Source organism: Euprymna scolopes, chromosome 26, assembly GCF_053919585.1.
Source record: "Euprymna scolopes isolate OS-2025 chromosome 26, ASM5391958v1, whole genome shotgun sequence".
Taxonomy (NCBI): domain Eukaryota; kingdom Metazoa; phylum Mollusca; class Cephalopoda; order Sepiida; family Sepiolidae; genus Euprymna; species Euprymna scolopes.
The window spans coordinates 3,657,053-3,679,709 of NC_136507.1; the positions used below are offsets into that span (position 1 = coordinate 3,657,053).

The 22,657-nt window shown below is 35.3% G+C and overlaps 1 protein-coding gene across 1 annotated transcript in view; it reads left to right on the forward strand.

The window, feature by feature from the left end:
- Positions 1-8,043: 8,043 nt before the first annotated feature.
- Positions 8,044-22,657, forward strand: part of LOC145247896 (uncharacterized) — a 341,390-nt gene continuing 326,776 nt past the window's right edge. The window contains exon 1 of the mRNA XM_080109515.1: positions 8,044-8,644. Coding sequence (XP_079965641.1) covers positions 8,569-8,644 — 76 coding nt within the window. The 5' untranslated portion in view covers positions 8,044-8,568. The remainder of the gene's footprint in view (positions 8,645-22,657) is intronic.

Sequence of the window (22,657 nt, forward strand, 5' to 3'; positions counted from 1 at the left end):
AACAGAAACCTGATAAAGCGGAACACGGTGTTCAGTACATTTCTCCTGCAACTGCTGAGCAGAGAAGATCATGTCTGTGGTTCCTCTGCCTGGACAAAAGCCACTTTGGCTTTCTGGAATGACAGATGGACAAATATACTTTAAACATGCATATGTATATATATATATATATCCCTAGCTCTCACAATATAGAACTTGAGAGGGAGGCTAACAGGTACTACACCTTGCCCAAGGGTGACCTGGAAATATGCAAGGCAGAGGCATTCATCTCCCTAAGGTAATAGGTATACCCGCCTATATATATATATATATATATATATATATATATATATATCGACGAGGCTGTTAAATTGTAAACACAGTCCAACATCCGAAACATATGTAACCAAACAGATAAAACGGTAATAAAAAAAATAAAAAACATATATATATATATATAAACTAACATAATATTAAAATAAAAAAAAAACACATTTAACTACAGCTAGGTTTAAAATAGATCAGATCACTAGATATCTACGCTTCCCGCTAAAAAAGCACACACAAAGGAAGGGTTGAACCTAAGGTCAACTGGGCCTTTTTCTTGTAAGTGCCTGATTATTGGTTGATTAGGAAAGGAGCGGTAGAAACCAGGAATCTGATTGGCTAACTAAAAACTCAATAGAATGTGCGTATATAAAAATGTGAGACAATAACAACTCAGCGCATAAGCCTGATGAATCCTAGCATGGATGAAACGCATTATATTCTGTGTAGCTTAATTGCCATATATATTTTTATAACTTACTATATATATATATATATATATATATATATATATATATATATATATATATATATATCTTGGTTCTGGATATGACCTTAAACTATATCCGATGGTGAGGCCCTAGCTTGCGGGCTTCTGGGAGTGTGGAGCCACCCTTGAATTGCCATTGCTCCCAGGTCCACTCTGACTCAGAGTGGTAGTACCTGTTAGATCCCAACTATGGGTTAAATAAAAACCGACTTAAAAAAAAACAAATATACTCTATTAAAAAATCGTTTTTCAAAATCACTGGATTCGGCATTAAATAATCTGAAAAGGGTTGATGTGCCGTAAAACAAAAACAAGCATATATATATCTACAATTATATAAATGAAACTTTGTATGTGTGTGTGTGTGTGTGTATGTGTGTGTGTGTGTGTGTGTGTGTGTGTGCGTGTGTGCGTGTGTGTGAGTTTGTTCCTTATAGACTCCAAAACGTTGAACAGATTTTCTTTAGAATTTACAGAATTTTAGTGTTTAAGTTTGGGAGTCATCTAAGTTAAGTTTTGTCTCAGAATACCCCCCCCCCCCCGATAATTACCGACAATTGATTATCATCAAAACCGTTATTTTAATTTGTCTACCATCGGTATAGCCATTTTTTCCAGGTCGTCACTTAGCAACAATGATAGAACAACGGGTCGCGAAAATTCTACTATGGGTAAGTTGATAGCATATCTCAGGGGAGACAACCAAGCAAAAAAAAAAACTAATCAAAATTCATCCCAAAGCTAGGCTGCCAGGGCCCTATATATACAAATGTAGGCAAATTTGGGAATATTTTATTTATTTGAAAATATAAGTTCTTTTTTACTAATTGTCATAGAATTTTAACCATAGCATAGTCTTCAAAAAGCCTGCAAATTTTCATATAGTTTTGTCTGATAGAATCAAAAATATGAGCATTTCAATATTCAATTTGGCTACAAGTATAGATATATCTATAACTCCCCAAAATCTCTGGCGTTAATGGAAGGGAAACTAAAAGTTGATGCTATGGTTTCAAATGATCTGAAATAACAGCAAGGGGAAACTTGATTCCAAATATTTCTCATATGTTATTTGTTCTTTCTTTTTTTTTTTTTTTACAAAGGAATCACCACTTATCAAAGCCCGGAGGCCACTCGAGGATAAGGGTTAATGGGTATACAATAGTCAATGTGATTATAGCATTTTTAACATAGGTAGTGGGATTTTAGTAAGTTGGATTACATAGGGGGACAGTTTATCAAGAATTTGTTTACATTGGACTTGAAGATGGAAGATAGTTCCACAGGCGTACAGTTCTAAGAAAGAAACTCAGCTCATGGAATCTACATTTAGGTTTAGGCACAGATAAAGAATGTGGGAAACTATTGGTAGAGGTTCTGGCTAGAGGAGTGTTTTTTGTGAAAGTTTGGTGAGGGGGGATCATAGATTGGAGCTCAGATGAGCACCTGCCATGGAAATAACGATAAAGCAGAGATAGGCTTGCAATGTCTCTTCTGTGGAAAGAGGTTGCAGGGAAGAGAAAAGGGCATCCCCCACTAAGCTACGAAGTCTGTTTTGGACTCTGTCAAGGTAGGATAAGCTGCTTCTAGCAGCTCCTGCTCAGATGTGGCAACAGTACTCCATCATTGGCCGTACCTGGCTTTTATATAGGTAGAGAATTGCATCAGGAGTGAGATATCTACTGGATCAGTAGAAGGATCCTACCATTTTCCCAGCAACCTTGGCAGCGGATTTGATATATATGTTCTATTTCAGATCGGGAGTGAAGGTTAAGCCCAGAAGCTAATCAAAACATGAAACCTCCCCAAGACAAGAGCCATTCATTTCAGCTGATGCCAGATGGGCATCAGAGCGTTGATGATGTAAGGATAGAAGTTTTAGATGCGTTAAAAGTCACCAGCTACCTCTTTGCTCATTTTACTACATATTGAAGATAAGAGGAGGGAGAATCAGAGAGAACTTGATCGTTTACGGTCTTTAATGTGCTACCATAGATGGTAGTGTCGCCAGCATAAATGTCTACGAATGATGTAAGGATGTGATTTGGAAGATCATTAATGTAGATCAGGAAGAGAGTTGGGCCTAGGATGGACCCCTGAGAGACTCCAGCGTTAATACCAAGAGCTTCTGATTTCTGCCCACCAACGACTTCATAACCTATCAGAGAGAAATGATTTCATAACTGAGAAGACATTTCCAGCTATACCATAGCTGGAGATCTTGTGAAGTGCCATACCTTATCAAAGGCCTTTGATATGTCAAGAGCAATTGCCCTGGTGAGGAAACCTCCATCGAGAGATTCATTAATCCTATGAGATAGAACTGTAAGCACATCTGCTGTAGATCTAGGAGAACAGAAACCATATTGCATGTCACTAAGAAGGTTATTTTTGCTGAGGTTGTTGATTACTTCTCTATTTAACACAGATTCCAGCAACTTACTCATGACGCACAGGAGACTTATTGGCCTGTACTGAGAGGGGGATGAACGATCACCTGAATTCTTGAATACAGGGCATACTGATGAGATTTTCCATGGAGTTGGGAAGCATTTCTCCTTAAGACAATGCTTAAATAACTTTGTAAGTATGGGCGCTAGTTCTTGTCAGAGTTTTTTGAGCACTATAATTGGAATGCCGTCAGGGCCAGTTGCTTTATTGGAATCAAGGTTTTTGATTAGCTTGGCAACATCACGTACAGATATTTGTACATCACATAGTATGTTTTCAGTTACACAAGGAAATGCTGGGGGTTTGTTAAAGGTACAATTAGCTGCAAAGTTCTTGGCAAAGAGTTTGGGTTAGTCTGATGCTGACGAGATTACCTCAGGTCAATTGATGATAGTTGGGATAGAGCACACACTCCTGTTCAGGATTCTGTTTGCTATTTGCCAAAACTGATGGGAACCAAACTGCTGCTCAGCTACTTTGGACTTGATGCACTGAGCGTATGTCTCTGCGTTCTTTATCATTTTTTTACAATGGTTGCTGGCGGTCCTGAAAGCAGCTTTAGTTTCAGTACAGCTATTATGTTAGAAGCAATGGAAAAAGTGATTTCTGTGCACAATGGCAGCAGCACATTTTGGAGAGAACCACGGCTGGCTGTAAGGTTTTTGCTGGAACTTTTTTGAGGGTGGGAATTGTTCTATACCTACAATTAACCATTCCATCAGGTCTGATACTATAGAGGACATATCCTTTTTAAACATGGAATGCAGAGGTAGATCTGATATAAATATATGGAAGCTATCCCAGTCAGCCATAGAGTATTGATATACTGTACGATGGGGAGGTATGTCTGGGGACCTATTACATTTCGTTTTTATCTTAACTGATACAACAGAGTGGTCGGAAGATCCCAATGGAGACAGAATAGAAGATGAATATAGCTCAGGGCAGAAAAAAGGTTGTGAGAAAAAGGTTTAAGAGACTTGCATATTCGCCATCAGTGTCGGGCACACAGGTAGGTTCTTGGACAATCTGAGTGAGGTCATAGGCAATGAAATCGTGACAAAACCTCTTCTCATCGTCGGTCCTGTTTGAGTGGGTTAATCATTCCACATTGTGAACATTGACGTCTCCACAGATAATGTTTGCTGAAGGATACGTAGAGAAGACGTGGTCAATTTTCTCAGATATGCTTTTAAAGATAGTAACTCCACTGTTATGGGGGTGGGGCGATAGAGTGCAAATATAAACACAGTAGTATGAGCAAGTGCAATGCGGAAGCACATATAGAGTAAATTAGGATCTTCTCTGGAGATGTCCCTGCCACATGGAAAGCCGTCTTTAATGTAGGCACATACTCTATGCTCATGGCGATCTTGGGGTCGGATTTAAAGGTTAAGTTAGAGTATCCTTTAATTATGAACTCATCGAGGGAAGTAGTCGGTCCAATGCCAATTTCGCTTAGGAATAATAGGTCTGGTTTAGTCTCCTGTAATAGAGTTTGAACCTCTGGAAGGTTGGAAGCTTGGAACGTAGACCCCTGATGTTGGAGAAGGAGAAATAGTAGTGGGGATCTACGTTGGAAGTTGGAAATCTGGGTTTAATCAAGTATTTTTTCTGGAAACCTTCATGATTGAGATTTGAGATTTGTGGAATAGGTCGGTAGACTTGCTTAGAGCAGGGCAGAGATGGAAAGTAAGAGAAAAAGAAACAAAGAATTTTTTTTAATTTGTAGCGCATGATAAGGTAAAGCCGTGACAATTACCCACTAATATGGTATCGAGAGGCCCCACCAGAGGCTACTGCATGGTCCAGAATCCATTCACCAAATGGCAATACAGTAACTCCAGTACTTTGCACCTGCTGATATGACAGCCTCCTTAGTGGTTAATCTAAGGTTCGGGTCCCTATCAGATGGATAATGTCAGTCCAGTTGAAACGTTTACCTCCAGCACCCTTGCTCATGATATGGCCACAAGGATAGACAAAAGAAACAGAATTTTCAGCATCTCTGGCGACTGTTCACACAAAATCCTGCCAACCTAGAATACAACCTTTTCTTCTCCCTTTGTCAGAAAAATCACGCATTGAATTAAATGAGGACTGAGGAACAAATAAGGAGAAGTGAGAGTTACGAGAGCTGTCGATAACGCATCCACAATGCATTATCTACTCTCATTTAAAAAAAAAAAAAAAAAAAGGATTAATATTTACTTAGCTCTTCTCCGAAATTAAAGATATTATTTCTCCGAAATTAAAGATATTGGGTTTGTATTACTGTACACATAGATTCGAAATAGTTGTCAAAAAACAAATATATAACAAATAAATGTTATCAAAGGCAAGATAAGTTACTTTTCTACCTAACTGGATATATTTTTTGTGTTTTTATTCAATGTAACATGTTTATTCAGCTCGAAAAACATACAGTGTTTACCGAGGTATAGGAAAATTCAAAATGGCGCCCGAACACGGTAAGTTTGGGAAAAGGTGTTATAAATAATAAACTAAACGAAATACTGTTAAAAATTCGCTCAATATATGTTACCATGACATAAGTTGACATATATTCGTTGGTTTTTTAATAGTATGTTGTCTAGTTTATTATTTATAACACCTTTTCTCAAACTTACCGTGTTAAAGAGAGAGTCGGGCGCCATTTTGAATTTTCGAATACATCGGTAAACACTGTATGTTTTTCGAGCTGAATAAACATGTTACATTGAATAAAAACACAAAAAATATATCCAGTTAGGTAGAAAAGTAACTTATCTTGCCTTTGATAACATTTATTTGTTATATATTTGTTTTTTGACAACTTTTTCGAATCTATGTGTACAGTAATACAAACCCAAGATATTATTTCTTCCCTCTTTTGGAAATAGGGTATGATTAAGAATATCTTCAGCATCCAATAATCCTTAAACATTGTGAAATTTACTTATGTATGAAAAACCAAAGAGGGGAGATATAACATGAGAAATATTTGGAATCAAGTCTCCCCTTTTAGTTATTTCAGATCATTTGAAACCATCTCGTGGATCTGGTTTCGGATTTTAAATATATAAATTTCTCTAGAAAAGCTGCAATTTGCTATTTAAATGACTTTTCTTGAACTTTGACACAAATATTTTTCATACAATTCGGGAAGAGAGAGAGAGAGAGAGAGAGAGAGAGAGAGAGAGAGAGAGAGAGAGAGAGATGAAATGTTGAAAGACGATTATATAAATAAAAGTTACCCACTCTCTCTACTACCAAACGAAATAAAAAGAATAAAAATAAAAAGGAGAAAGGGTGGATGTAAATGTGTTTATCAATAATTGAGCATTCTTTGCAGTTTACAATTCATTTTTTTTATTTTATTTACATTCGCTTTGTTTGACACTTTTATTGATCCGGGATGACGACACACAGTTCTCAGCTTTAAACATATGAAATGATGATGAAATGAAAGGGGGGGGGGGGCATTATGATGAGACGTTTCGCTCTGCTAACACCATTCATATTCGGCGTACAAACACGCATGCGTTCTATTTCGCTAGTGTCATTCTATTGCAGTGTTCCTTCGATTACACACGCACACACATACACACAAGCAGCACTCTCCCCATACTCCATCAAACCTGTCGAGCGGATTGTTGTTACGGCAAAGACGAAAATGAAATTAAATCTAACAAGTTTTAGGATTCTTATAGTGATTTATCGTAGAGACAATTTTAGGAAAATATTTAGGACCTGAAAAAAACTTGCTCTTTTTTATTTATCTCCCCACATCGCCAGAGTTAGACACAAGGCCAGGTTTTAATGTGGGGAATTCAATTCAGTTCTCCCAAAATGAGCTTCTCAGATTGGGACAAAAAATAAATTTTCCTCAGTCTGGAAAGATGTCTGCTTCAGTGATCTAGAGAAGAAAAGATGAGATATAGCACCAGAACAGGTCGTTAAAATATCACTAAAGGAAAAAATCTAACTAAAACAGTTGGATAAAAAGAAAATGTATATAAAATATTATTGAAGAAAAGTTAGTTTAATGTTCAAAATGACAAAAACTAAAAATATTTTTTTTGAGAGAGAGTTTGCATTTGAGGAAATTAACGGCAAGAAAAAAAACAAAAAAACTTGTCCAGTTGTCCACAGTACACAGTAAAAATGTTACGCACTGTTTCAAAGTAGTTATTTGTAAATAAAGAATATCATTTATATGTGGGAAGTGTATGAAAGAATGTATCTTAATATTAGACATATTTGGACCCAATAAAACATTGTTGCTTTCACCCTTTGTCCAGCAGCAATCACTACAATACCACATTTACTCTACAGATTAATCTACTTCGAATATCCGTAATGGTTTGAATTGAAAAAGTAACATTTTTGAGAATGGCGATTTTTCTTTTCATCACTAATACCCTTTTAGCGATTTAAAAAATAGATTCATTTCTTTTGTCATGAATTTTTAAGGACTTTGTTTTAAGAAAAATTGCACAAAGGAAAAATCGTCCTCAGAGTTTGTCATTTTATTTTATTTTATTTTTTTACAACGACCATACCACCATATGTTTATTTGCATCTGCATTGGTATGTGTGTGTGTGTGTGTGTGTGTGTGTGCACGCGCGTGAGTGGAGGAGGAGGCTGGTAGAAGGAGACTTGTTTTCCTGTACGCTATTTTCTCCCAGCAGGAAAACGGCACAGATAGAAAAAGAAAAAGTTATAAAGGGGGTGCGGGGAAGTAAGCCAGAATAAAGTTGCAAAGAGAGTCGTTAAAAAACATTGAGAGAGTAGAGAGTTCGCAAAAGGCGATGAGAGAGGAGAAGGGAGGCGATGAAGCCTAATGCGGAGAGAGAGAGAGGGGACTAGTGCTTTGTTGTTGTTGTGGTGGTGGTGGCGGCATACTCGAAAATTTCTATTGAACAAGTGTGAGAAACGGAGAGAAAGGACCGGTGGCCGCAGCTAGCGGTTTTTTTAAACAAAAATATTTTGTTTACAAAGTCTCCCTCATTTTTTTTTTTTTTTTTTTTGATACTTGGATTGCCTTACTTGATATTTAATTTCTAACCCACCAAAGTTGGGAAAGTTTTCGCTTCTTCAGATGTGCCATTCAACGTGCACCCATCTAACGCGCTTCTCCCCTTGCTGACACCCGTTTTGGATTCTTTTCTTTTTCTTTTTTTTTTTTTCAAACACAAAGAATTGTGGTTATTTTATTTATTTTTTTTCCTCCGTGGATCCGTTAAAACTATCGAAAGATCTGCTCATTTTTCATCGTTATTTTCACCTTATGTAGGAGTTTAGCCGTATTTGTTATCCGGTTTTTGTGATAATTATTATGCGTGATTTCGAACGGATTTTTGTACTGTTGCATTTCTTTTGGATCTTGATTGGTGCTCCAGGCAACGTCCGAGGTAAGTATCTTTTTAATACCCTTTTGTTTTCTCTCTCTCTTTATAAAAACAATTGGACAAGACTTTTTGGAAAACTAATATATACTTCCTACATCTTTTTATTCAATTACTACAAACTATTTGGAAGTAATAGAAAAAACTGAAGTTTTCCTAAGAAAACTTCATGTCTAATTTTTAAGTGAAAGATATTCAATTCTCAAGACATCCGTTCGTATGTAGTGTCCTGTCCTGTACAAGTTTACTCTCGTGAGGTGAAGGCCTTCTCACTTACGACCGTGTTTAGAAAAATATCACAAAGCAGTACCCGCTTGTCTGTCCCGACTTAATTCAATATTCACTTGTTTTGTAAGAAATTAACTTTTTTGGAAAAAGGGTTACGAAAATTGGAGAATGTTCATTGTAAGAATCTCGTTTCTTTTCTTTAAAAAACTTTTGAAAAAGTCCTGCACTTTTTCCATCTAAATAAAGAAATTGGCAAAATTAACTGGAGATTCGGAAAAAAGATATTAAGATTCACATTTACTCAAAGGTTCATTTCTTTTAGTTTTAGCATCTAAAATTTTCAAATTCATTCGTATTTATTTTATTTTCTTAGATTTTGGGACCCCATCTTCATATATGGTTAACCTGTATGGATAGGGTCCCGACGTCTCGCCTCGTTCTGAGTTCGGGGAAAAGCCGTCGGACGTAAGCGGTGTCTAGGCAGAAAATTACCCTAACCCTAAAACCCCTTCAGCATAGATTTGACAAGCATGAGCAAATTTTGGAGTTGTTACAATGAGGCGAAAATTTTCTTACGAGAAAATAACATCTTACGAAAAGAAAGACCTATGTGCGTCATTTGTCAAAGACAAATGACAGAAGTAAAAAGGAACAAATTATTGTTGGAGGTTCCCTCCCTTCACACGAAGAAATTATTAGCAACCCCGACAAAATTAAGGGGCCCCGGAATAATTGTGGAGATAGATGTCGTAGTGTCGTAACGAAAAGAAAATACAACCGAGGGCGCATGCGCCGCATGATACGACAGAATTTTTTTTAATTCTAATGATTTGAACTGTTGAATTAAAAATTCGGTATACCAAAAATTCTAATTATTTGGAATTTTGGGTAAAAAATACTAATTATTTGAACTTTTTTTTTTAAGTTACCAACTCGGCACTTTATTGAAGGGGTACTTTTTCGCCTCGACACCGCTTACGCCAGACGAATTTTTCCCTAAGTCAGAACAAGGTGGGACGTCGGGACCCTATCCATACAGGTTAACCCCATTCACTTCTACCTACCCGTGTTAAGAATGGCTTTCGGAGTAACCCCCTCAACCTCCTCATTAAGAACGGCTTTCAAGGTTGGGAGGGGGATGTTTATTCCGAAATCCGTTCTTAACATGGGAGGTTGGGGTATAATACGCTGGGACACGTCATAAAAATTTACCAAAAATAATTTAGACTCCAACCGGGAACCCCCTTAAAACAAATCTGATTTTTTCTTTTTTGCATTTGCATATAGTGGCAATTTCTTCAAAGTGGACATTTTAAAACTTTTGAAAACATTTCCTCAAAAGTTTGAATGTTTTAAACAAGAAGATGACATAAACCCAACACGTGCTGTTTTGTTTACTTTACACCTAATATTTAATTTAATTTTATCAACACCTTGTGTGCAAATAAAATTCAATGTTATTATTGGACATAGCCGTGGCGTTTCTTTCTTATTTTTAACAAGCAGGTGAATTTGGCAACACGTGCGACTTTCCTATTGACTTCAGTGAATCGAAATGGGGTTTGTATTACTGTACACATAGATTCGAAAAAGTTGTCAAAAAACAAATATATAACAAATATTAAGTACAGTTAAGTTACTTTTTTTTTTTTTTTTTTACCTAACTGAATGTTTTTTAGTAATGTAACCTGTTTATTTAGCTCGAAAAACATGCAGTGTTTACCGATGTATTAGAAAATTTAAAATGTCGCCCAACTCTGACACGGTAAGTTTTGGAAAAGGAGTTAAAAATAAAAAAAATATGCAAAATACTGTTAAAAACCCACCAAATATATGTCAGACTGTTACGATAATATATATTGAGCGAGTTTCTAAAAGTATTTTATCTAGTTTTTTTTTTATTTATAACTCCCTTTCCCAAACTTACCGTGTCAAAGAGAGTCGGGCGGGCGCCATTTTAAATTTTCCAATACATCGGTAAACACTGTATGTTTTTCGAGCTGAATAAACATGTTACATTAAATTAAAAAAACAAGAAAAGAAAACTAGAAAATTATCCAGTTAGGTAGAAAAGTAACTTATCTTGCCTTTGATAACATCTCATAAAACTAGAAAATACTATTATTTAAAAAGAAGGTAAATTTTCAGATTAGGTCCACCTCCACAATTTTCTTTTAAATGACGGCTTTTCTAGGTTTTCGACTATGCTGAATACGAAAATCGCATTGAAATTTTGAAGAAATCAGTAGTTATCGAGATATAAAAAGTTGTATTATGCATTGTATTCTTTGGCGGCCACCTTTTACACGCGTGCGCGCGCCATAAACAAATCTACTCACCTATGTCTGACACTGCACGCGCGTAAAAAAGATGGCCGCCAAAGAATACAATGCATAATACAACTTTTTATATCTCTATAACTAATTATTTCTGCAAAATTTCAATGCGATTTTCGTATTCAGCATAGTCGAAAACCCTCAATGTCATTTAAAAGAAAATTGTGGAGGTGGACACCTTACCTAATCTAAAAAAATACCGAAAATTGTGGAGATGGAGTATGGACCTAATCTGAAAATTTACCATGTTATCAAAGGTAAGATAAGTTACTTTTCTATTTTTCGTGTTTTTATTCAATGTAACATGTTTATTCAGCTCGAAAAACATAGTGTTTACCGATGTATTGGAAAATTCAAGATGGCGTCTGACTCTGTCTTTAACACCAAGTATGGGAAAAGGTGTTATAAATAAAAAAAAAACTGGATAAAGTACTGTTAAAAACTCGCTCAATATATGTTACCGTGACATAGGTTGACATATTCGGCGGGTTTTTGATAGTATTTTGTTTAGTTTTTTTTTTTTTATAACAGCTTTTCCCAAACTTAACGTGTTAAAGAGGGAGTGAGGCGCCATCTTGAATTTTCCAATACATCGGTAAATACTAGTTTTCGAGCTGAATAAACATGTTACATTAAATAAAAACACGAAAAACATATCCAGTTAGGTAGAAAATTAACTTATCTTGCCTTTGATAACATTTATTTGTTATATATTTGTTTTTTGAAAACTTTTTCGAATCTGTGTACAGACTGTCCACTGTACAGTAGGTGTATCAGAATTTTTGTAGGAATTTTTGACACCCCTAACACGAAACTGCGAATACAATATAAAAATCTCGGAATTTCTCCGTTAAAAGTGGGTTATTTATTTTCTTTATGGATTATACTTCCAAAATAAACTATTACGGTTGTTTTAAAAGTAATAGAAATATTTTTTTTTTTTTTTTAAACAGTAATGAATTTTCCGAACTCAATATTTTTCAATTTTTAAACTTTAAAAATCTATCAATCTTTCTATTGATTCTATTTTTACGATATTTTCAGGATCAATGTGAAATTTTATGCTCTTTCCAATAAATCGAATATAATATTTTAGACAAACGTTTTTTTTTTTTAAATTCACGCCCCCCCCTCCCCCAATTTTTAAGTGTCTATTAAAAAGTAAATAATTAATTTACTCACAAATTGAAGAGAAAAGGTCAATACATAATATATTCAAATTTAAATTTACAGTAATACAAACCCGAAAATTGAAAAAAAAACTTTACTTTTTTTTGGGGGGGGGGGCAGATTTAATAAACAAAATGAAAGCAAAGCCAAACAAAACAAATTTTGTGTTTACGCACTTATGTTTCCGTTATATTTTAATGGTTTAAGTGCCTTCATGAATGTTTAAAAAAATACCTGTTATTAAATTGTTAGGTGAAAGTACCCGCGCTATTTTTAAATAGCATTTTCAAGTTTAATTAGTTTTACGATAAATTGTGAGATGAAAGTACAGAATCACCACCCTTCCGTCCGATGTTTTATCTGTTTTTGTTTTTTTGCCGGATTTTATAAACAAACAAAATGAAAACAAATCAAATTTGGTGCTTATGCACTTATGTTACCGTTATCTTTTTAATGATTTAAGTGCCTACCCCAATGTTCGCCCCCCCCCCTCCGTCAGGTCACCCGGTGGCTGGTCACATACACATTAGGGACACTAAGTAGAACCTCACCCCACCCCCCGCTAATAAATACAGTAGCTGATAGGGATTTCACATGTACTTTCACCTAACAATTTAATAAGAACAGGTATCATAAAACTTGAAAATCCTATTCACCATTTTTCCTGTTAATAATTACATAAACTCCGGCAAAAAAAAAAAAAAAAAAAGTATCCATCCAAAACAAAAAAACAAACACACACGCAAAAATTCTTTCCTTGTAAAAATAATGTCTCCCTCAATCGAAATGGCTCTCGTCTTGGAGGCCTCATGCTTTCTTCTGGGCTTGACCTTTACTCCTGATCTGAAATGGAACACATACATTAAATCCGTTGCCAAGGCTGCTGGGAAAATGGTGGGATCCTTCTATCGCTCCAGTAGATATCTCACTGCTGACAATTCTCTATCTATATAACAACCAGGTACGTCCAATGATGGAATACTGTTGCCACATCTGGGCAGGACCTGATAGAAAGGATTTATCCAGCCTTGATAGTTCAAAATAAACTTCGTAGCCTCATAGGGGATGCCCTTTTCTCTTCCCTGCAACCTCTTTCTTACAGAAGAGATGTTGCGAGTTTATTTTCATGGCAAGTGCTCGACTGAGCTCCAGTCTATGATACCCCCTCACTAAACTTTCACAAAAAAACACCCGTCTAGCAGAAAACACTATCAATAATTTCCTCCACTCTTTATCTGTGCCTAAACCTAAACGTAGATTCCATGAAAAAAGCTTCTTTCTTAGAACTGCAGTTCAACTGCACGCCTGTGGAATTGTCTTCCGTTTTCCTGCTTTCCAGCTGACTACAATATGGTTGTCTTCAAGTCTAACGTAAACAAGTTTTTTATGAGCTGTTCCATATAAGTTAACGGTACTAGAAGTGCTGAAATAACATTATTTAAGAAGCCATTCTTAACATGGGGAGGGTGTTTTGTAACTATTCTATACTTTAACCTTACAATTGAATAAAAAAAAAACTTTAATTGAACTTAGAAATAAGATTTTTAAAATAAACGCGGATCAGTAAGTGAAGTTAACAAATTTACCGAATTTCCATTACTAACGATTACTATATTATCCAATTTCTACTGTATACTCTTTAACCCTTATCCTCGAGTGACCTCGTAGCCTTGATAAGTGGTGATGCCTATGTAAAAAAAAAAAAAAAAAAAGCCGATGTGTATTTCGCTAGTAGGGTAGCAGTGCTGCTACCCTACTAGCGAAATACACATACAAATAGCACTCGTGTGCGTCGGCCCATTTTTAAAATGGATCTGTCGACTACCTTGACAAGCACCAAAAGAAAACCATTACGAATAAAACTTAATACCGGAAGTCTAAACTTAAAGTGAACATATAATTTCAAGAATTCTGTGCCGAGCATTGGACTCAAATGCCATTGGAGGTCCCGATTGATTAAACATTTCGAGGGTTTGTTTTGAAAATGGAACGGAAATTTAAATTTCGTTTCGTTTTTTTTTTTTTTTAATTGCGCATGCGCCAACAAAATCGCAACACCGTTCACATTTGAGATGCCAACTTTTATAGGCTTTCTGGTATGCTGACAAGAATGTTTATTCTGGAAGCCGTTCTCAACATGGGGAGGTTGGAGATGTCTGTCCTGAAAGCCGTTCTTGACATGGGGAATTTGGGAGTGTCTATTCTGAAAGCTGTTATTCGTTGTCAGCATACCCGAAAACCTATAAAAGTCGACATTTCGAATGTGAACGGGGAGTTGTACTTGTAAAAAAAAAAAAAAAAAAAAAAAAATACCAAAACTTTTACCAAATTGAAATTTTCGTTTAAAAATTAAAGGGTTTGTATTACTGTACACATTCGAAAAAGTTGTCAAAAACAAATACATAACAAATGTTATCAAAAGCAAGATAAGTTACTTTTCTCCCTAACTAGATAATTTTCTAGTGTTTTTATTTAATGTAACATGTTTATTCAGCTCGAAAAACAGTGTTTACCGATGTATTGGAAAATTTAAAATGGCGTCCGGACGCGGTAAGTTTAGGAAAAGGAGTTATAAATAAAAAAAAACTAGACAAAATACTTTCAGAAACTTGCTTAATGTTACCGTAACATAGGCTGACATATATTGGGTGGAGTTTTAATAGTATTTTGCATATTTTATTTTTAACTCTTTTTCCCAAACTTGCCGTGTGAAAGAGAGTCGGATGTAGTTTAAAATTTCTAATACATCGGTAAACACTGTTTTTCGAACTGGATAAACATGTTACATTAAATAAAAACACTAAAAACATATCCAGTTAGGTAGAAAAGTAACTTACCTTACTTTTGATAACATTTATTTGTTTTATATTTGTTTTTTGAAAACTTTTTCGAATCTGTGTACAGTAATACATACCTAAATTATTTCGTTTTAATAAAATTTATGAAAAAAATCTTTTTTTGGACTTGTATTACTGTACACATAGATTCAAAAAAAGTTGTCAAAAAACAAATATATAACAAATGTTATCAAAGGCGAGATAAGTTACTTTTCTACCTATCTGGATAATATTTTAGTGTTTTTATTTAATATAGCATGTTTATTCAGCTCGAAAAATATACAGTTTTTACTGATGTATTGGAAAATTCAAAATGCTGCCCGGCTCTCTCTTTGACACGGTAAGTTTGGGAAAAGGATTTAAAAATAAAAAAAAACTAGACAAAATACTGTTAGAAACTCGCTAAATATGTTACCGTAACATAGGCTGACATATTTGGTGGGTTTTTTAACAGTATCTTGTATATTTTTTATTTTTAACTTCTTTTCCCAAACTTAGCATGTCAAAGAGTCAGGCGCCATTTTGAATTTTCCAATACATCAGTAAACACTGTTTTTCAAGCTGAATAAACATGTTACATTAAATAAAAAACACTGAAAACATATCCAATTAGGTAGAAAAGTAACTTATCTTGCCTTTGATAACATTTATTTGTTAGATTTGAAAAAGTTAAACAAATATATATTTGTATAAGTAATACAACCCCGCTTCCCCCCCCCCCACTTACTGGCCTTGGTGCCTAAGCGCTTTCGGACCCCAAATGAGGCCTTGGCAGTAGATAATGCCAAGGTCGGGGCCGAAAGGCTAAATAACCACTGTCCCTGGCAATTGCGCCGGTTCTTGAAGCAAAGACCTATGTGGGGGCAACCCCACATATAAGACCTTGGTCAATGTAGGGGCAACCCTTCATACCAATTGTCACTATCCAGCTCCCCTACTCCCCGGGGAGTTGGTCCCCATTTCCCCTTCACTGTTCCGATTAAAAATCGGCCTTGTGCCTAATTTGTTTGGTGGGGGAGCAAATAAATACCCACTGTTCCCGGCAATCGCACCAGGGAACATCCAGAAGCAATCAGCTTTGATCAATGTGGTGCCAAACTCCTTATATCAGACAATTGCTATTCAATCTGGACAATAGGGAGCTGGTTTTTCCCTCAACATCTTGGGGACACAACCAGCCATAGTTGGTTAAACAAACCCGAAAGCTGCCCCCCCCCCGGCAGCAAAAGTTAACTCTGCTACTTCTAATTGACCTCATTAATGAGGTCAATTAGAAGCAGCAGAGTTAACTTTTATTGCGGGCACGTGTCAATTCTGTTTTTTAATACTTAAATAAATTCAAACGTGTTTAAGTTGCTTTTTGTTGGCCGCGTGGGTAACGTGTCAGGTTTTTTGCACACTTTCTTTTCCACCTTCACCTCAAGGCTTTGGGTTCGATCCTAACTACTTACCAAAACTTTTGTTTTTTAAGCCCCCTTCCCCAACACAAACACCCGGGCAACGATTTTTTTTAAAGAAGTTTTAACATTTAAAAATTTTTTTTTTTATATTTAAACAGGGTTCTTACTTCGCTTATTCTTGTTTTGACTCCCTTCCCCATCCCCCGCCGCCCAACACGCACACCTCTAAACACCCGGGCAACGCCGGGTACCCCCCCCGCTAGTCTAATATATAAATCTCACCTGTCTGTTTTACATGTTTGTATGTCTGCCTAAAACTTTCAACAGAGACGACAAATTTTCACGAGATCATTATCATTTTTGAAGCGTGACCTTTCGGACGACAAATTTCGAAAAATTGGCCAAAAACATTAATTCCTTCACCCTCAACTGAGCACTTTTCTACAGGGAAGGGGTCTCTTTTTTTCGCTAATATTTTCGAAAGTCAACCCCCTCTTTTCGATTGACTAGCCTTAATTTAAACATACGTCACTTCCGGTTTGGCAATGGGCACAACAGCAAAGATGTCGCATTTTTTTTTTTTTTTCCATTTCCTCCTTCGTGGTATGGGTTTGAGCCTGCCCGCCTACTACCACTTTTTTTTCTCAATACACACCTCCAAACACTCGGGCAACGCTGGGCACTCAGGCAAAATGGGTGCAAGACTTTTTGCATCAGTTCTCGCGTTGGTTAGATTCCACAAGAAGTTTTCGCATACTTACCAGATTGTAATATCTCAGATTCGCAAACAGACATTGTCTTTTTTTTTTTTTTTTTTTTTTTTTAAATCGAGTTAAAATTCCCACCGTGGCATCGTTTCAAGTTTGTTTGGCTTTATCATGTATGGATTCCAGCCTACAACCACTATTTTTTTATTTTTATTTTTTAACACCTCTCTCCACCTTCTTGTGTCCCCCCCCCACTGGGCTGCTTTTTATTCCCACCCTTACATCACCGAAACACCCAGGCAATGCCGCGTATCCCCACTAGTCTATTATATAAATCTCACCTGTCTGTTAGTGTGTGTGTGTGTGTGTGTGTGTGTGTGTGTATGCATGTATGTCTTGCTAAAACTTTCGACACGCATGATCAACACTGACAAAATTGGTATCGTTTGAAAGCTCAGTCTCTTTGCCAACAAATATCGTAAACATTAATTCCTTCACCCTCAACTCGGCCGTTTTTCACAAGGAGGGGTCGCTTTTTTTCGTTGACATTTTTGACTATTAATTCCAATGTTTATGACTTCGGGTTTCGCGATGGACGCATCGGCGATCGCTAAGACATTAATTTTTTTCACTTTTTTCTCCTTCGCGTTACGGATTTGAGTCTGTCTGCCTAATTTTTTAACACCTCTCTCCACCCGGGCTACCTACCGGGGTTCCTTACTACACCATTCCCCACCCAGGCAACGCCGGGTAACTGCGCTAGTGCTATTTAAGGGAGGTGAACCAAATATTTTCATGTAAATACAAACGACGACACATGGCGTCACTCTATTGTAAAATCGTTAATCTTATACATAAATTTTATTTTTTATTCAAATTCTATTAGCTCATTTTCTGTGATTTTTGGTGTATGCAATATTTTTCAATACTTATGCAGAATAATGCAATGTTGAAATAACATAAAAATCCATTACTTGTGATTGAAAAATTTTAAAAGTAAATGTTTAAAAAAATATATTTACTTTTGTGATTTTTCAATCACAAGTAAAAGATACCGTAAAAATGGAAAATGCTATCTAAAAATAGCTTTTCACACAAGCACTGGCAATGTAATCAATATCTAAACGCATATGAATGTCCATAACCTAAAAACCTGGTGGGTACAAAAAGAAAAAATACACGCCTTCTCTTAACCTTACCACTAACCCTAAGTCCGAGTGACAACAGGAAAAAGCCTAACATTTTACTCAAACCAAGAAATGATTATCATTTTACAATTCATATACTAAACTGATCTCCCACTTTAAAGTTTAAAATATTTTAATTTTTTACCAAATTTTTTAGGGTGTTTATACGTAATCATCCCCCACCCCAGTAGAAACTCATTTTTTTATATGAAATATTTGTCCCCACCTCCAAGTATTTTGTTTTTATTGGGAGCTGGAGGCCGCTACCATCAGTGGAAATATAACGTCATATTTGTCCGTATTGACTTAAGTGCAGTTATTCAACAGACCGAATTGGCGAAAGGTCCTACTGTAACGCTAGTATTAGCCTAAGGCTAATACCGTGTTTTGTTTTATTCAGTTTGGGAAATTACATCGCATGACACGACACGACTGGAAAATTTTAGAGTACTAAAAAATGATTCTTAGAAGTTAAAAAAAAAAAAAAAAAAAAAAAAAAGGGGGGGGGGGTATAAAGCTAGAGATGCTTTTCTTCTCGTTAGTTTAATGCAGTTTCAGATTAGTCAAGTAGTCTCCCGACGCTTTCTGCGAACTTGTTTCCGGAAGCGGTGAGGACTCAGAATAGTCTCATCTGTGTGTGTGCGTGTTTTTTTTTTTTTTTTTTTTTTTTTTTTTTTGCACTTCTGCATTATTCGGGCGAGCGCCATTGTTAGGAGGCGATAACGCCAGTTTCTTCTTGGTCAAAAAAATAATAAACAAGAATTAAAAAAACATGAAACGTTTATAGAGATTTAAGAATTTTTTTTTCTTTTTTACAGAAAGATTTTTTATTTTTCGCAGTAAGATTGTAGAGGTTTAAGAATATTTTTTTCTACAAAAGATACATTTTTTTTTTTTTTCACAGTAAAATTGTATAAACATATATCAAAATGTAATTTTTGTTTGTCAATGTAACAAAATATAATTTTAATGGAGAAGTTTTTGTTTTTGAGGTTTTCGGGTACGTTGAGAACGAATATTGTTTATTTTTAGCGCAAACAAGTAGTTATCCATATTTGAAGACATTCAGTAATCCAACGTAATCACTGTTTTTGTTGGCGGCCATCTTGTTTCCCATTTAGGAAAAAACGCCAAAAAAAAAAGAGCCAAACTGAGCCAAAAGGGCCAAAACATGACCCAAAAAACATCTTTCGGATTCAAGGCCGAAATGCACCCCCCTCATCCTTCCGGATATTTTTCTGCTTCCCGATATCGAAACGGACAATCTATTTTTCATTTTCTTAATTACATTATTTTTTTTCACTTCATTTATATACATTTTTCTCACTTTTTTTTTTTTTTTTTTTTTTTTTTTTTTTTTTACTAAACTGCGCGTTAGCGCGTAGTCACTTGACGTTTCACAAGGTGCATGAATGCATGGCGGACATTTTAAATGACAAATATTTTTCATAAAATAAAGTTTTCACCTCATTTTAATAGTAAAAATATTGCTGTCAGTAAGTTTTCACGGTATTTTAATAGATGCTTCTGCAATTTGATTAACCGTTTTTCCATAAGTAACGCCCCGACATTTACCGAGTAGAATACTGTTTAACATTTCACAGAAATTCCGTGTTATAATTTTGGGGAGGTGGTGGAGGGGCGGTGTGTTGTGGCGACCGCGGCCAATTAAACTGCAGAAGCACCTGTTAAACTACAAGTTATATAATTGAATACCCCCCCCCAAAAAAAAAAAAACGAAAAACATAAAATATGCTCGTGGAAACTTAATTTTTTTTTTTTTTTTTTTTTTTTTTTTTTTTTTTTTTAGATCAATTAAAAGGTGTTAATACCATGCAAACCGTAAATCTGCGACGGATTTGATCATCAGATTTGTGGCTAGCAATCTCGAATATCCCTAAAAAAAACAACAAAAAAAACAAATTAGTGGTCGGTGTTCTGTTGTAGGGAAGGGAAATAAATATTACTCTAAATACTGCTTTTAATTTGATCTTGTCTTTACGTTCTTTCTTTTCGCTCAAGAGTTCTTGGAATTTGCCCCCCCCCCTTTTTTTTTTTTTTTTTTTTTTTTTTGCGCCAATGCCGGCGATGGGGAATAGGGCTTCCAGTTACATGTGGTATATTTAGCCTTTTTTTGGCGTTTTTTCGTTCTTGGAAAACAAGATGGCGGCCATTAAAAATGATAGATTACGTTGGATATTGCATGTCTTCAAATACGGATAACTGTGTTTGCGCAAAAAATAAATGCGATATTCGTCCTCAGCGTACTCGAAAACATGCAAAAGTCGACAAATTAAAGGTGGCTGCCGAGGGTCGGTAAACTAAAAATCTGCTGTTTTTATTTATTTATTCATAAAAAATTTCTAGAAATTTTGTTTTTGCAGTTTTAATAAGAATGATTTTCATTGAAACCTTTTTCTTGGAATATAGTGTTTTTGCACAGATAGATAGTTCCCTTATTTGTTCCAAAACCCCTTCTCAGGGATTGTTTTTGTACGAACTTTTAGAAAGGTACGAGTTATCGACCTCTGTTCGGTTGACACACGCCCTCTACCAGCCGTTCTTTAAATTAAATACGCACATTTGTCTCATGTCACTGTCATGCAGAAGTGTCGGAATTAAAAACAAACGTTTTTGTACACCGCTCGTGAAAACTTAATTTTTAGATCAGTTAAAAAAAGCATAAAAAAGTACGTAACATAGAAAATTAACCAAATTTTTTTTTTTTTTAAACCTTATTTCAAATATCCGCTAAAAATTCCTCCGATGTGACAAGTCACTTTACTACGCGCGGACGCATCATGTAAGAATAGCGTAAACGAAGGCAGTGTGATGACACAAAATAGTGCGAGGGTCCAGGGGTTAATACCATCCAAACAAATTTGCGACGGGTTTGAATATCAGATTCGTTGTCGGCGACTTCAAAAACCCTGAGAAAATCAAATTTTATTAGTCGTAGGAGTTAAAGTAAACATTTACCTTTCATAATCTTTCAGAAGTTAAAAAATTTGTTCATGTCTAAAGCTTTTTGAACTTTGAAAGCGCCTGGAAGGGGACATTCGTTTTAGGACATTAGTTTCCGTTCTCCATTTTCCTATTGTAAAGTTGGAGAAAGCGCAAACGTTTCTCAGTTGATTTAAAAAATGAACAAAAATAAAGTTGTTCATATTTCAAGTGACTATTGCAGAATTATTTTTTTTTTATTTATTTTTTGTAAACTTAATGTTTTAAATAAAAGCAATTCGATGGCGAGGACGTGATTAAATGCCATAAGTTCGAATTTCAAGGAAAAAATAATTGAATATTTTCGAATAATTTTCTTTTCTTTAGCTAATTTTATCGGTTGAATTGTTTCTGTTAGTTTGTTTTTACGGTATTATCTATAGATTAACACACTCAGCTACTCCTTTTTTTCCTAAAAAAATTCTTTTCAACAATTTACCGTAAATAGTGACTGTAAGTAAAACACGCGTCATTACAGCTGCAAATAGGTCACAAATAAGTAAACCATAATTCGACTACTTTCCCACAGTATTCTCTTTAAATAATGTAATAATGATTACTACTAATAATAAATTTAACCTAACATTTTTCATTTCCGAGCCATTCTAGCATTTTAGGGCAGTTAACCAAAAATATTGTTAATTACATTCTAGGATTGTGGATGATATATTATGTCTAAGTCTGACCTAGGGTTAGTAACAAAACAGCTAACTGCTTTAAAAAGATAAAATGCCCGGAAATTGATTATTTTCCGTTATGAAATTGACACCTACTCTAAATTATAAAATTATGAAATAATTGTTTAATGTTTTTGTTTTCTTTTTTTTCGCCATGTGGTAATCTCTTAAACCAGTGCTCGGAAAAAAAAAAATCAAGCTACCGGAAGTGGATACGTTTTATTGTGTAAGACAATTAAACGGAATACTTGTGTTATTACGAAAAAAAAACACTTCTATCATCAAATATTAAATCTATATATCTATAAAAGTAAAATCGTGTGTGTGTGTACATTTCCCTACCAAACTACTGTCAATTTTCAGTCTCAAGATTTGACATAAGGGATATTAAGATTTGGGAAAATCTTTTTAATCAGTTTTCGGTCAGAAATTTGTCAAAGTTCAACGATTTTAACTTTGAAAACTCCAAACTCC